The 14543-nt window shown below is 51.2% G+C and overlaps 2 protein-coding genes across 2 annotated transcripts; one reads left to right on the forward strand and one right to left on the reverse strand.

Annotated features, from left to right (window-relative positions):
- The first annotated feature begins 3505 nt into the window (after nucleotides 1-3505).
- LOC140607457 (C-C motif chemokine 13) lies at nucleotides 3506-5360 on the forward strand. The gene is made up of 3 exons (XM_072782186.1): nucleotides 3506-3666; nucleotides 4222-4336; nucleotides 4775-5360. The coding sequence occupies exons 1-3, from the start codon at nucleotides 3591-3593 to the stop codon at nucleotides 4878-4880; spliced, it is 297 nt and encodes a 98-aa protein (XP_072638287.1). The 5' UTR covers nucleotides 3506-3590; the 3' UTR covers nucleotides 4881-5360.
- A 1525-nt stretch (nucleotides 5361-6885) lies between these two features.
- Nucleotides 6886-11946, reverse strand: CCL1 (C-C motif chemokine ligand 1). Its single transcript, XM_072782187.1, has 4 exons — nucleotides 11775-11946; nucleotides 9691-9895; nucleotides 8363-8474; nucleotides 6886-7222 (listed from the first exon to the last, which is right to left on the reverse strand). The coding sequence occupies exons 2-4, from the start codon at nucleotides 9764-9766 to the stop codon at nucleotides 7126-7128; spliced, it is 285 nt and encodes a 94-aa protein (XP_072638288.1). The 5' UTR covers nucleotides 9767-9895; nucleotides 11775-11946; the 3' UTR covers nucleotides 6886-7125.
- Between the last annotated feature and the right edge of the window lie 2597 nt (nucleotides 11947-14543).

Consider the following 14543-nt stretch of genomic DNA (forward strand, 5'->3'; position numbering starts at 1 on the left):
GCTACCACAGATCCCTGTTGGCCAAAACACTGATTGCCACTCCAGGCTGGGGCTCCTTGGCATATCTGTACCTGACTTGTCTCTACTGCTCAATAAGCAGCACTGTCTAGCCTCTGCCATCCTGGATCCCACTCCTCCCACCAAGATCCAAACTCCGATTAATTACAGCATGGCGGGATCCCTGGGTGGCGCAGCGGTTTAGCGCCTGCCTTTGGTCCAGGGCGCGATCCTCCAGACTCAGGATCGAATCCCACGTCGGGCTCCCGGTGCATGGAGCCTGCTTCTCCCTCTGCCTATGTCTCTGCCTCTCTCTCTCTCTCTGTGTGTGACTATCATAAATAAATAAAAATTTAAAAAAAAGACTTGCAGTTGTCTAAAAAATAAAAAATAAAAAAAAATAATAATTACAGCATGGCTGCCCCAACATGGACCCCAGACCAGAGGCACAAGCATCACCTGGTTACCAGTTAAAAATGGGGGTTATTGGCACAATGCTGAGCACATTCCATGTATTATCTTATTCAACTCTGACATCAAAACGAGATAATAATTAACCATCAGTTTCCTCTTAGAGGTTCAGAGAGGTAAGCAATTTGCTCCAGATCATATAACTAGTAAATGATGGACTAGGTACTCACTTTCCACAAGCCATTTCTGGTTGGCTCCAGATCCCAGGCTCCTAAACACACTCTTCTATGAGATCTCAGGTTCTAAAGCAGAAGAAAGGACAGACAGGAATCCTTATAGCCAGGTGGGTTTGGATGTCCCTTCACCCACTCAGTTTGGAGGAAAGTTCAGGGTGCACGTGTAGGAGTGGCTACTAGTGGGAATGACACCCAAGGCTCAATCAATCTAATTCATTGATATAGGTGTACTTGTTGAAAATTTGGGATTTATTGTGTTGGCACAAGTACCTGGAAGTGATGTTAATGCTCAGGTGGATTGGCTGATTGGAGTCGAAGCTTAAAAAGAAGGCTGCAGTCAATGAGGTTGTAATGCTGGGACTTCCCAGGAGTATTAGGAAGGAGTCCAAAGGCTCAGGGAAATGGACCTGTTGAAATGGATCTATATGCTCAAGCTGCTCAGCCATTCCAACTGCACTCCCAGGGAAGGCCCAGAGACACTTCCTTTGTCAGGGCTCTCTGGTGGCTTTACTATAGGCCAGAGATGGCCATGTGATATGCTTATAACTCCATGGTTCTCAAACTTGAGTGAACACCAGAACCACCTGCTGGCTTGTTAGAACACAATTGGCCACACAACTTCCTGTGATGATTCAAGTAATCATGATGCCAGCAGATGCTTTCATGGTGTTTCTTCTTTTTTCTTTTTTCATTTATTCGTGAGAGACAGAGAGAGAGAGAGAGAGAGAGAGAGAGGCAGAGACACAGGCAGAGGGAGAAGAAGGCTCCATGCAAGAAGCCTGACACAGGACTCAATCCTGGATCTCCAGGATCACACCCTGGGCTGGAGGCGGCGCTAAACCACTAAGCCACCAGGGCTGCCTTCATGTTGCTTCTAAAATAAATGAGCACCCCAATCCCAGAATCCTGTATGGACAGACCATTTCCAGGAGCGGATCCTGGTCCTGGATCCATACCTATGCCAGTCAGGGTCTTAGTAAGGAATAGATTACACTTAAATTTGAATGACCTGGGAACGGATTAATAAAGAGGCTATTTAGCAAGATGTGGGCTGAGTGTGGAGAAACAATAAGGGTGCTTTAGCACTCTGAGGCTAGCAACAGTGTGGGGACTCCCCCTAGACACAAGGTTGAAAGGACGGGTTATACTTTCCCCACCTCACCCCAGGAGAGAAATGAAAGCCATTGGTTGAGGACTGCATCTGGGCTGAGGCCCAGGAGAGGCAGCAAAGAGAGCAGCTCCTCACTTTACTCTTCTCCCTCTCCTGCACCCCAAGGAGCTCCCTAGTGTGCAAGTCCAACCCAAAGTCAGAAAACCTACAGTCCCACTGATGTCATCACACAGGTTGGCTTCCCATGACAAAGAAGAAGATGGACAAGAATGGAATGTGTTTCTGGAGGGACAAGCTAGCCTTCTCATGTCGTTCTTAACAAGTGCTTGTGTCAAACTTACGCAAAACTCAAAACATGAGCTGGAGTGTACACTCTTCTGATATTCCCCGGAACAAATTGTGTAAGATTGGAATTATTCGTTCTCGGAATGTTTGAAGGGACTAGCTGTTAAAGCCCTTGTAGCGGGAGGGTGTTTTGTGGAAGGATTTTCAATGCTTGATTCCATTTTTCAAGTAGTTTTAGAATTACTCTTTTTTTTTTCATTTTTCTTTAGCAGTCTGGGTAAGTTATATTTTTTTAGGAACTCATCCATTTCATTGAAGTTAAATTTGTTGGCATAAGGGTCCAATTTCCTTCTGGCATCTACAGATTCCATGATGACACCCTCTTCCTTAACTCCTGCTGTGGCAGTCTGTGCCTTTTTGCTTTTTTCATGGTCAGTCTCAGGACAGCATTATAGGCTTGTCGAAGAACTGACTTTGAGCTTCATCAGTTCCTTCTAGTACATATGATTTTTATTTCACTAATCTTAGCTTTTTATTTCTGTGTTTTTAACCTCACTGGACTTGTTTTGCCAGAGTGGAAAGACCTGCTAACATAGAAAGCCAAGGGGATAGTATTCCAGGCAGGTGCAAAAAGTAAGCAAAGTCTGGAAGCCAGGAGGGAGCACAGGGAATGGATCAGAGCAAGCCAAGTGCCTTGTCAGGGGGTCTCCTGCAGCCCAAGGCTGTTCCCCCTCCCACCAGGCCCCCGGGGACACCTACCCCAAGTTCCAACTCAACCACACGCTCCTGCAAGAGGGGAGCCAGACACAAAAGCAAAGAGCCTGCTTTGCTCTATTCTGCAACTCCCTTCCTGCAACCACTCTAGAAACTCCATAGTCCTTCCTGGACAAATCAGTGGACTTCCAACCATATCCTTCTGGGCCTGAGGGGCAGAAAGGGACACTAACGTGTGACAAGAGGAGCCCTTGTCATTGGCAGCTGACTTTGATTCGTCTTAGTTATGAGACTTCCACCTAAAACTGCTGGGAGAAAGTCTTCTGCACTAGAGGCACAGTGAATGGCTGGGGTGATCCTACGTAAAGATCAGCTTTGTCTCCCGGCACCACTACTCACTTTCCACAAGGCTTTGGGCCTTCACATCTTCATCCGTGAGTGGCCATGATGATCATAGTATACACCTTGTCAGGGCGTGTAGAGCCCTCACATGGCACCCTCTCTCTGGTTTTGGAGCAAGCAAGGCCATGGAACAGCTCCTCAGATCACTCCTATGGTGAATGGTGGCACATGTGTGCTCCTGCTTCCTCTATGGCCTGGGCAGCTGGAAGGAACTAGTGCCTGCCCTTCTGCAGCCCACAGCTTCCTTCTTGAAATTCCTGGAAAACTCTGGTAGCCAACCTCCAGCTCAGCAGATTCAGGAGTGCTCTGCATCTCAACTTGACCATGACTCTGCCCAGGCAAACAGCTCTCTGGGAACTTCTATTCTCTCTGGTTCCTATAAAAGGCAGGCAGGGCCACCGGCATTGCAGAGAGGCTGAGACCAGGCCGGAAACATGAAGGTCTCTGCAGCGCTCCTGGGCCTGCTGCTCACAGCCGCCATCCTCACCACCCAGGTGCCCGCTCAGCCAGGTAAACCCCCCCTCTCCTTCTTTCCTGTCCTCCCTCCTTTATATTTTCCTGTCTTTATAGAAAGCCCTAAGCTGCAATGCCCCACTTCTGAGCCTATCAGAGCACTGGGAATCCTCGGAGCTTCCCTTGAACGTCTAATTTTAAAAACAGAAAGCCAAAGGCCACGTTGGGGACAGGCGGGGTCCCAGCCACCCACCTCCAGGCGTTGCAGAGCCAGGGTAAAACCGTAGCTGCTCACTCCAGACCCAGGGTCTTTTCTTTGACCCTGGCTGATCTTCCTAAACTCTGCACACTGAGGACCGTAGCCAGGACCTGTCACACTGGCCTGTCCTGAACAGCAATGATGCAGCCCCACCACGAGGCTGAGAGAATCCTGAACCACATGTTCCAGGTCTCCCCCATCTCAGGTCTCCAGACAGCAGCACTGGACCTAAGGTGGATGAGATGCACTTCTACCTCTTTCCTTCCTTCTCCTACAGCTGCTTCCTGCTCTATCCAAGCTGATAATAACCTAGTACCTCCTAAAAGGCTTTTCCTTTGTGACCTTATTTCTAGATGCACTCAGTGCCCTATTCACTTGCTGCTTCACATTTAACAATAAGAAGATCCCCTTGCAGAGGCTGGAGAGCTATCGAATCACCAGCAGCCACTGTCCCCGGAAAGCTGTCATGTAGGTGGAAAAACCCTGCTCACCCCTGACCTGACCCCACCCTACCCCATTCTCACATCCCCTGATCCAAACTCCCACCCCAGAGCACAGGCATTAGGCCAATTTGGGATCTTATACTAAGGGGTAAGTTTTTGCCAGACTGGGATTATATCATAAACAGGCCCAGAGAGGGCCAGTTCCCATCCCGGCTCCCTGAATGGGTGCTAGCTCACAGTTTCGAGGTTGCTCTGGCTGAGGCCTGGCCAGCCTCTCTGGGGCCTCCAAGAAGAGTGACTACCTCTAGAGTCCTGTTCTTTCCATACCCCTACTTTCTCCGGTCCCAGGGGGGGGATCCCTCTCCTGCCACAGGTGGACCAAGCAGGTTTGAGAGGCTGGTGAGGCATCTCTTGGGTAAAACCCCCACCTCCACCTAACTGTGCAGCCCTCTTTCATCCACAGCTTCAGTACGAAACTGGCCAAGGCTATCTGTGCCGACCCAAAGGAGAAATGGGTCCAGGATTATGTGAAACACCTGGATCAAAGAACTCAAACGCCGAAGACTTGAACTCTTCCGGCCATGCTAAGACCCGAGCAAAGCATGAGAAAGGAACCCCTGTTTATTCTCCTTCCTCCTTTCCAGCTATACCCTGGACTAGTTTGACTATAGTTTCAAATGGGGTGCTTTCTGTGTTGTGATGCAAAAAGGTACTATGTCTTAAGTAATATTTAGCGTTATTTGAACTGTTGCGGATTTGGGGGTTTATTTCGAATATTGGTGACCTTTTTTCTAAAGCAAGGCCTTGAGCCAGTTGCTTTCTACCATAAGCCCCAGTTCCGACTCTTGTAAGCTGCAGGCAGCAGGTCTGTCTCCTGCCTAACTCCCCAGCTGATGCTCGTGCCTACAAATCCTGGCAATGAAGGGCTACTGCCATCTGGGGAGGGGAGGTGAATGTGAGGTGCAGCTAAGTATGTTATTACAGAAAGGAGAATGCTATTCGTAAGATTGTTGACTTTTTGCAGAAAATACATCTTGTTTGAAATCTCTCGTGGTGGTGTTTTCTTACTCAGCCAGTAGGGGGCGCTCCGAGGGGCACAGGGCGCTGGAGGACCGCAGCCGTGGGGAGGACCTCACAGTGGCTGGTGGCTGACCTGGGCTTATCTGACTGTCGTAGAGGGCCTGACTCAGCCGCCCAGCTTCTCACTGGTCTCTGCCTCCCCGTTCCAAGCAGTCCTTGGAGGCATACAGACACTACTCGCACCTGACCTCCAGGGGAAACCAGATGACATGGTTCTCATCAGCATCCACCCTGGAGGATGCCGAGCACAGTCATAGCAAGGATTCTTCTAGAGGAGGCACAGGATGGAAAGGGAGAGGGCCGGGAGAGACTATCCCTGTATGGTCAGAGTTTGGGTTCTGGAACAGAAAAGGTAGTGGTTTAGGAAGGAAGGTGGAGGGAGGTGGTGGTGATAGAGGAAGTGGAATATCAATGTGCAGAGTTTGGAGTCAGTTCCGAAGGCAGGAGGGAGGGACCGTCGGAGGGTGGAGGGCGGCGGCATGCCAGGCAGAGTGGCTTCTGGCCGTGGGCAGGATGGAGCTGGCACGGGAGAGCTGGGAGCAGTGAGCTGCCCTCCAAAGGCCCCAGCAAGAGGGAAGAGCAGGAAGCAGGGCAGTCGTCGGGGCAGAAGGGAGGAGGCAGTTTCAGAAGAATGGACCAGATCTGTGACCGGTGCAATGCTGGGGAAATGGGAGAAGCCTGTCTTACTTAGCACAGGACATGAGAACTTCTCCCCTAAAGCCACTGAGCTGGCCTTCAAAAAGGTGCCAATCCTGAGACCCGGAAGCCACTTCCCTCCCTTGCTGTTCTCTCTGAGTGCCCAGGTACACAAGTCTGAGCTTGCGATTACCCCTTTCATGGGGATGGGACCTCCACTTCCCAGACGTTGGCTTTCCCCGAGACTGCCTCCCACCTCCAGGTGAGCTGTGCTGGCATCTCTGTAAGACCTAAGATCTACTCAGGCCTGGACATCCCCAGCCACCCCCCAGAGGAGGTCCTGCTAACCAATTCTGCAGGATCTGCCCTGAAGGACAGAGGGTTCCCCTACTGCGCCGTGTCAGGCAGTCACTTGGCAACTCGGGACACAGGAGAGAGTTCTGGCCTGGGAGGCAGGAGCCCTGGGCTCCAATACCCAATCTGACACTGACTTGCTCTGTATCCTGAGGCCTGTCTCTGTCCCTCTCCACCAGTCCACCTCATCTCTAAGATGGGACCAGCAACATTTTACGGGCAAATGACCTCACTAGATCCCCTCCATCTAGGGCAGCTGTGACCTTTGGGACTCCAACCCGGGGTTCCCGCTTCCTGCTTCACCATGCCTTCCCCTGCTGCCAAGGGAAGCAAAGAATCTACATCATGACCCTGATTCAATGTCCCCTGCCCGTCCCAAAGACAAAGTCAGTCAGCTGAGACGTGTATGCCATTTATTGGCTCTTGTTGTTCTTTTGGCAACAGTTCCAACTTGTCTTTCCCCAACCCCAACCCCCCAGCCCCCTACTCCAGCTTCTCAATGCCAATCAAGTTTGTACCCTGAAATCCTGTGGGATCCAAGAAGCCCAGGGAGGCAGGAATGGAAGTTTATAGCATTTAAATATATAAAGTGCAACAACATAGCTTATCAGGAGTAAGCAGACCTTCCGTGACCTGGCAAAGCTGGGTGGAAGGACAGGCATGGGCTGAGGGTGGGGGGCTTGGGGGGGGCAGTTGAAGCCACACCATCTTCAGAGTCCAGGGTGGAAAGAAATCCTCTTGCGTTCACATCAGCAGGCATGGTTTCATAGTTTTAAAATAATCCTTAATCCATTGGGCTGTCTGTAAGACGCATGTCTCTCTACCTTTCTTCATCTTGAGTCTGTGGACAAAGAACAAAGTAGGAGCTGAGTCATGTGATTTGTCCCCCTGGGTGCCACACACAAGTCCCATCTCCCCCGCCTCGCTGCTGGATAGCCCCCTAACTGCTCACTCTGGGCCTGTAAAGTGACTTTGTTACAGAAGACCTGCAGCTGGCACGCTGGAAGGAACACCCAAGCTTCAAGAAGAGCTTGGTGAATTGAGTTTCTCCCTTTTCTGGAGAGTGTGACTCATTGTATTAGGGTAGGGTAAAGCCTGCAGACACTCTGAGGATTAGCTAGTATGGAAATTCCCCCTAGAATATCTCTGAGGGGGCTTGACCCATCTTTTCATGTGTCTGTGTCCATCTGGAACCCTCCGTCATTGCTTTAGATTCATTGTCAGTGTGTGTGTGTGTGTGTGTGTGTGTGTGTATTTATTTTCTGAACTCCTCACCTCTTCAACTTGGCTTCTGTCCAACCAAACTATAAACCAATTCTAACTTTAATTATCCAGGTGACCTCAGACAAATCTGCCTACTTCCCTGAACTTCAGTGTTCATGATAATGAAAATGTGTGCCCCAGGAGGGTTAGCCAAGATAATATACGCGAATGCTTTATAGATACTGAGTCGTGATGGTAAGCCACCTCGGTCTAATTTTGTAATGCCCCCGTGATGCAGCCATCATCATCTTCACTCCACTCCACGGATAAGGATTGCAGAGGAGTACTCAGATAACCCAGGTGCAAAAGAATTACCTGCCCGAGGTCATCCAAGACTATAGGTTGGCACATCTGGAAGCAGGAACTAATTGTGAGCCCCCTTACTCTTCCCACTACACAGTAATTCCTAGATGTTTTAAGCAATTCCTTCTGGGCATGAAATATTAGGATATAATACTTGGCGCCTTGGGGTTCCAAGAAACACAGGTCACTGCAGGAGCATGGGGGGACACCCTTCCCGCACCTGCTAAGCAGCGCTGCGCTCACCCCAGAGTCCATGCGGGGCTCTGCACCCGGATTTTGGGGCCTCTGCGCGGGTTTAGAAACCTGAACCTGGGGGAGCATCGCCATCTAGCGTCTGCCGTTGTAAGTCCAGGCGGGCTGGCTCCTGCGCTCTGGAGGAGGGGGCTCAGGAATTGACCAGGGTAGGGACACTCACATTAGACCCCTCCGGGAGCAGGTGGAGCTGGTGTGTTTGTAACACCGGATTCTCTGCGGGGCGATCCTCTTCTCTGAAAAGTTGAAGCAACAGTTGGAGGACGACACGTGCACTAGAAGAGAAACACAGAAATGGTTTGCATCTGTTTCTTAACCTGGACTTCGTTCCTCTCATCCAACTGGCTTTAAAAAGAAAAAAGAAAAAAGAAAAAAAAAAAACCCTCTCTGGGACAGTCTCCGGGGCATGGAGACCGCATCCAGCCCAGTCACCTAGTTCTGTATGTGGGCAGAGGGTTGGAATTCTGGGGCTCAGCTCCCCACAAACCAGCCGTGTGGCCTTGATCAAGGTGAGCCCTCACCTGGGCCCCAGACCTCCCATCTGTCAAACAGGACCTTTTATTTCTAAAGGGGCTTCCAGTTCTGACATCCCACCACGAGTGCACGGTTTTGGTCCAATATTTGGGTTCAAGGGCTCTGGACCCCACACTCTGGGGGCCCAGTGAGTCTGGTGTGTGCAGGACAATGATGGTCTGTGGCTTTGGGGCAGGATTAGGAACTAATCCTTGGAGTAATTGGAACTAATCAAGGAGTTCCAATTGATGGAATGACAGGGAAAGAGCCTCCAGAACTCAAAGGCTTCCCACCCTCTGTCTAGAATGCCCTCTACCGAGGCCCACAGCTCTGTCTGGGTTCCGGTGCCCTCCCTGCCGGTTTGCACACTCTCTCCTACAACCCACCCCCAAGTGATTCGAATGCCAATCCTGGTTCCTTCCTCCTAGTTTTGTTTTTTTCCTTCCTCCTAGTTTTACTGTTGACACAACATCTTTCACGTGCCTGGAATTAGGTCAGTCTTCTCTCGAAAGCCCTGAGGTCAGGCACTATCCACCCCATTTTATCGACAGAGAATGCACAGTTTGAGAGCTAAAGTGACTTGTCCAAGTCACTGGCCCAACACTTGCCCCACAGTGACTAGCCCAGTCCTGACTTCAGGCTCTACCTCTTATCTGTTACCAGGAGGAGACAGCACCCAGCCCCCTCCTCTGCACCTCAGGTCTCCCAGTTTGGCCTCAAGAGCTTCAGAGCTCCCTGGATGAGGCAGGGCCTCCATTTGCTGCAGCTAGCAGCTCAGCCACTGTGCTTGCCCAGACACCTTCTCCCCCATCCCCACCCCAGCCAAGTTGTCCATTCACCCTCCTTAGGAGGACTTCTTCCCAGAGGAGGCGAGACACAGGCATTGAGTTCAGGGAGAGCCCTGCCCGCAAGCCCAGAGTGCCTGCCTGGGTTTCTGCCCTCCCCACAGAGGAGCAAGGTGACTCCAGCCACACTCACTGCTCCTGCCGTCCACATCATGCAGCCACATTCCAGCCAGCAGCAGGCACGCCAGGGCCACGGTGATAAGCTTCATTCTGTGCAGTCTAGCTCAGACCTCCTTGCCGTGGTCTCGATGTGTCTGGTGAAGCGAAGAGCTTGTCCCTGGCCCATCTTGAAGTGCCCGGAGCTTTTATTAGAAGACTTGAGTGGGGTTTCCCAGACCCTGGTGCAGAGGTGGGGGAGTCACAGGGAGGAGAGATAATTACACCAAATGACCACATGGAACACTCCTTCCCCCATCTTTCCTGGGTGGTGTGAGAGGGATGAGGAAACTTCCCCCGAGTGCAGTAGCAGATAAAAATCTTGAGAGAATGAGTAGGAGTTGTCCCGGTTGAGTGGGAAGAGGAGATAGGTGAGGGAAAGAAAGTTGCCTGTGGCTCCTCTGACCCCACCCATTTCCGTCCTAGGCTGGAGCTGCTGGCCCTGAACATGATGGAGAGGAGGACCAGGGCTGAGGCACACCTGTGCTCTATCCCAGGTCTGCAGATCAGCGGTTGCACAAACTCATGTAGCCCCAGTCACATAGACTGCAAGACGGAAATAGTGACGCATGTCCCAAAGAGACACCACGATGGAAGTTAAATGAGAGCCACTAGGTCAATTGCCCAGCCCAGATCATTGCTCTTGCTATTTTTTCAATCACTCTACTTCTCAACAGCTTGCTCTGCTCTGGATCCTCAGGGAGCCCCAGGAAAGACAGCTGCCATTACGAGGCAGTGCCCAATCTCGAGCCGCTGCCCTTCAATTCACAGGTTAACTAGTAAAAGCTGCACAGTGTAAGGTCAGCAGTGGATGTGCCATCTGGAGGGGACTGGGGAGGACCAGGAGCTGCCCAGGACCATCTGAGAGGTCTCCTGGGGGAATGCTCTTCAAGCAGAGCCTTCTGCAGAAGGGCTGAGGTGGGAAGGACATGCCACCAGAGTTAGGGGCTTGTATATGGGCAGGGAGGCATGGAAGGAGCATGCTCATTCAGAGATGCCAGAGGAGTAAAGAAAGTGAATTGGGTGGGGAAATGGTGGGAAAGAGGATGTGGCTGTACAGCTACGGAGCGGCCGTGTCATGAGGACATTGTGAGTAGTGCTTGGCATGGAGAATATCGTAGTAGGTGCTCCAGCAAAGGTAGCTGGGCTGAACCTGTGTATTAGAATCGTCAGGCATTATAAACCATAGAGGTTGACAAGACTGATCTACTTTGGTCATGCACTCTCCAGCTCAAAGGTCTGCATGGCTCCCCATTGTCAACTGGATGAAGCACAGGGTGCGCACCTGGACTTTCACGGCTCCTCGTGCTAGGTCTCCAAATTTGAATATTTGCAATTCCCTGAACCTGCCACAAGCTTTCCTACCGTTAGGATTTTGTTCCCGCTGTGACCTCCACCTGCAAGGTCCTCCTTACTGTCTCCCTCTGTGGGCTTTCTATCCTTTTCAAATACCACCGTCCCCCTTTAGAGACTTCTGCTGTCCCCAGCAGATGAGCACTCAGACTCTTTCAAAGCCCCCTGTGACCTAGATGTCCCACCAGAAAATCTTATATCCCTGCTGCCTCCCCCAGCCCAGCCCAGTGTATTCTCCAAACTAACACCTGGGCAGGAGAGAGTCCCGGCATATCAGAGTTGAACGGGTCCTCAAAGACCATAAGCAGCGCAGGCTTTTAAAGCTTCCTGGGAGAGCGTTTGAAAAAATGCTAATGCCTTAGCCCCATTTCAGAATCAGAATCAAAACTTATGTGCCTATACATGTTGAGGGGGAAAAAAAAACTCCAGGAAATTCAGGCACCAGAAGAATCACGTATCCAGTACGGTCTCTACATGTTACAGATGGGAAAAGAGGAGTCTCGGGAGGAAGAAATGGACTTACTCAAGGTTGTACTGAGAATTTGTCACGGAGATGGGACGGACAGTAGACTCTGAGACCATCTGATCATCTGAGCTCTGTGCGTAGCCACCTCTGAGAACACACCTCCAGCAAGGACCACAGCTATCGGCTGCTCTGCTTGTGTTCCCATTGATCCCACCAGCTGCTGCCTGCCACCCAAAAAGTACCTGAAGTCCTAGAAATCACTGATCCACTGTTGCTGCTCTGTTAGTCTCTTTGTCCTTGCAGACTGATGCTTCTGTATTCCTTTACTGTCATTTTAGCAGGCTGGGGGGAGAAGGGAGGTAACAGTACTGACTGTAACCATGTAGCCCTAGGGGCGCCTGGGTGGCTCAGTGGTTGACTGTCTGTCTGCCTTTGGCTTAGGTCATAATCCTGAGGTCCTGGGGTCGAGTCCCGCGTCGGGCTCCCTGCATGGAGCCTACTTGTCCCTCTGCCTCTCTCTGCGTGTCTCTCATGAATAAATAAATAAAATCTTTTTTAAAAAAATGTAGCCCTAGGGCTTTCAGACTCACTTGGGACGTGGAGAGAAGCAACATGGCCACTCAGAAAATTCCTCATTCTTGCCTTCCTCCCAGGCATGCTGCCTGGCCCACTCATGAAGGGGTCAGGGTGCTGCCCCTCCAGAAACTTACTTTTCCTCCTCCTTCTCACTGTGTCCACCACAAGCCCAGGATGGGAAAAGAGGAACAGAAAGATTTAGTCATTCTCTCACCTTCCCCTCAGAACTGGGTGGATCCAACTGGAGGATCTGATGACCTAGATGCCTGGAGCTCCACATGGGCATCGCCCATATTCCAACTTGACATCTTCTGCTGTAGGCCTGCATGAAGGCGAGTGCCAAGTAATAACTCGATAAAACATGCTGGCACTTGGGACGCCTGGGTGGCTCAGTAGTTGAGCATCTGCCTTCAGCTCAGGGCGTGGTCCCAGAGTCCTGGGATCCAGTCCTGCAGTGGGCTCCCCACAGGGAGCCTGCTTCTCCCTCTGCTTATGTCTCTGCCTCTCTCCCTGTGTCTCTCATAAATAAATAAATAAAATTTTAAAACAAAAAATAAACACCATTAAAAAAAACATGCTGGCACTTACCCAAGATGGGGCATGTTGGCATGGGATGGACTGATAGATGAGAAATACTCAGCACAAACACTGAACCTATTATTCATAGCCAGGTATAACCCTTTTCTTAGTTAGAGGTTTAAAAACCAAGAAGTGCCTGTAGGAGGGTTTTCTTACTAGTTAACTTCTACAAAGTAGTAAAAGATACTGACAGGATGGTTCCAGACTGGAAAGAACTCTGCTGGTGTAGATCCATCTCAAGGTCATTTCCTCCGGTGGTGGGGGTGTGTGTGTGCAAGAGTGGACTTGCACAGACTGGAGCCTGCTTGCTCTCCAGTTATATTTCAGCCTGATCCTTACCGACCAGGACACAGAAACCCATGGAGAAGGAGTCCTTTGCTCAGTATCACGACTACAGAAATTCTGGCCAAGCTTAGTCCATCTTGGGGACCAAGTTTTCCCAGTTCCCTCACTTAGAGAGGAAATATGTTACGTCTTCTAAGATAACCGGGTCAGATCGCAGCCCTACCTCTTGTTAGCTGTGTGACCTTGGGCAAGTAATTTAACGCTCCTGAATTTTAGTTCTATCATTATGAAATCCGCGGCCAGCTGGACTGGTGCAGGACTGTCCTCATTATTTTGAAGATAAGCTCCCAACACTTTAACCCAACTTTGTACTATTTGCAGGATTCCATGAGATTTCTCACCTGGTCTTAGAACAAGGGAGGAAGAAAGAAAGTGGGGGAGAGAAAGAAGGAGGAGGAAAGGAGACAGGGGAGAGGAAAAGAAAAGAAATTTGTATCATTCAAAATCATTGTGAGGCACCTGCTATACACTAGCTCCTGGGGATATGGTGGGCACAAGGTGGGCACCGGCCCTGCCCTCGTGGGGCTTACAGCGTCCCTCAGGGAGGCAGGTACTGAGAACCACCCTAAACTGTAAGTGCTCCAAAAGAGACAGAGCGTCCTGTGAGCTGCAGAGCACATGGAAGTACTTCCCCCGGGGCCTGACACATAGTGAAAGATGCTCACTGAAACTGCTCTCCTCTCCCCTTCGCCCCTCGATCCCGGAGCAGCTGACGCTTCATCACGTGACCTGGGGGCTGCCACCACCTCCCCACCCAGAGCTGGGACCACCCCACCTGGTCCCTTTCCCTTCTACCCAGTGCTGCCCAGGCACCCAGGCAAGCTTTCTGGGGTCGCCCACGTGAGCACAGGGCCCTCTCCGGCCCCCGGCCCTGCATGGGCCCTGGCTCCTCTCGTGAGCATGAGGCCAGCCCACAGCAAGGCCCCTCAGCACCCAAACACCTTGGAGTTCCAAGCCTTGTCTGGTATTTTCCTGCACTTCTCTCCCTCTGCCAAGACCCCATTGTCCTCTATTTCTAACATCCAACACTTTTGTTCTTTTCAGGGGGCTGCTCTTACTCATCAGTGACAACATGAAGGACACATCAGACTTCTCTCATAGCAGCAGGCAAACCTGGGTGCCCACACAATGCCACGGCAGGGACGGTCCCTGGCTTTTCAACGTGCATCCACAGCATTGAGCTACGGCGCTGACAGTAGCGAGCTCCGCTGTGCTGGGGTGAGGTACAGATGTCTTGGCTTGGCTTACAAAGTCCTGCATGATGTGGCTGACAGGACGCTGTCACTGTTCTGCACACGTGCCAGGACTCTATGCCCTTTTGCTTGGGCCATCTGTTCCATCCTGAGCAGGGTAACTGCCACGGCTGTCCCGGCCGAGCTCCCTGGGTGAACCAAGCTCGCTTCTCTTGCAGGCCACTCGCACTATTGTCACTGCCTGGTGACCCCCTTGCCCTGCCTTGTCTGGAAGCTCCCAGGGGGCAGGAGTCCCTCTGCTGTGGTCTGCATTTCATG

This window comes from Canis lupus, chromosome 16, assembly GCF_048164855.1.
Source record: "Canis lupus baileyi chromosome 16, mCanLup2.hap1, whole genome shotgun sequence".
NCBI lineage: Eukaryota > Metazoa > Chordata > Mammalia > Carnivora > Canidae > Canis > Canis lupus.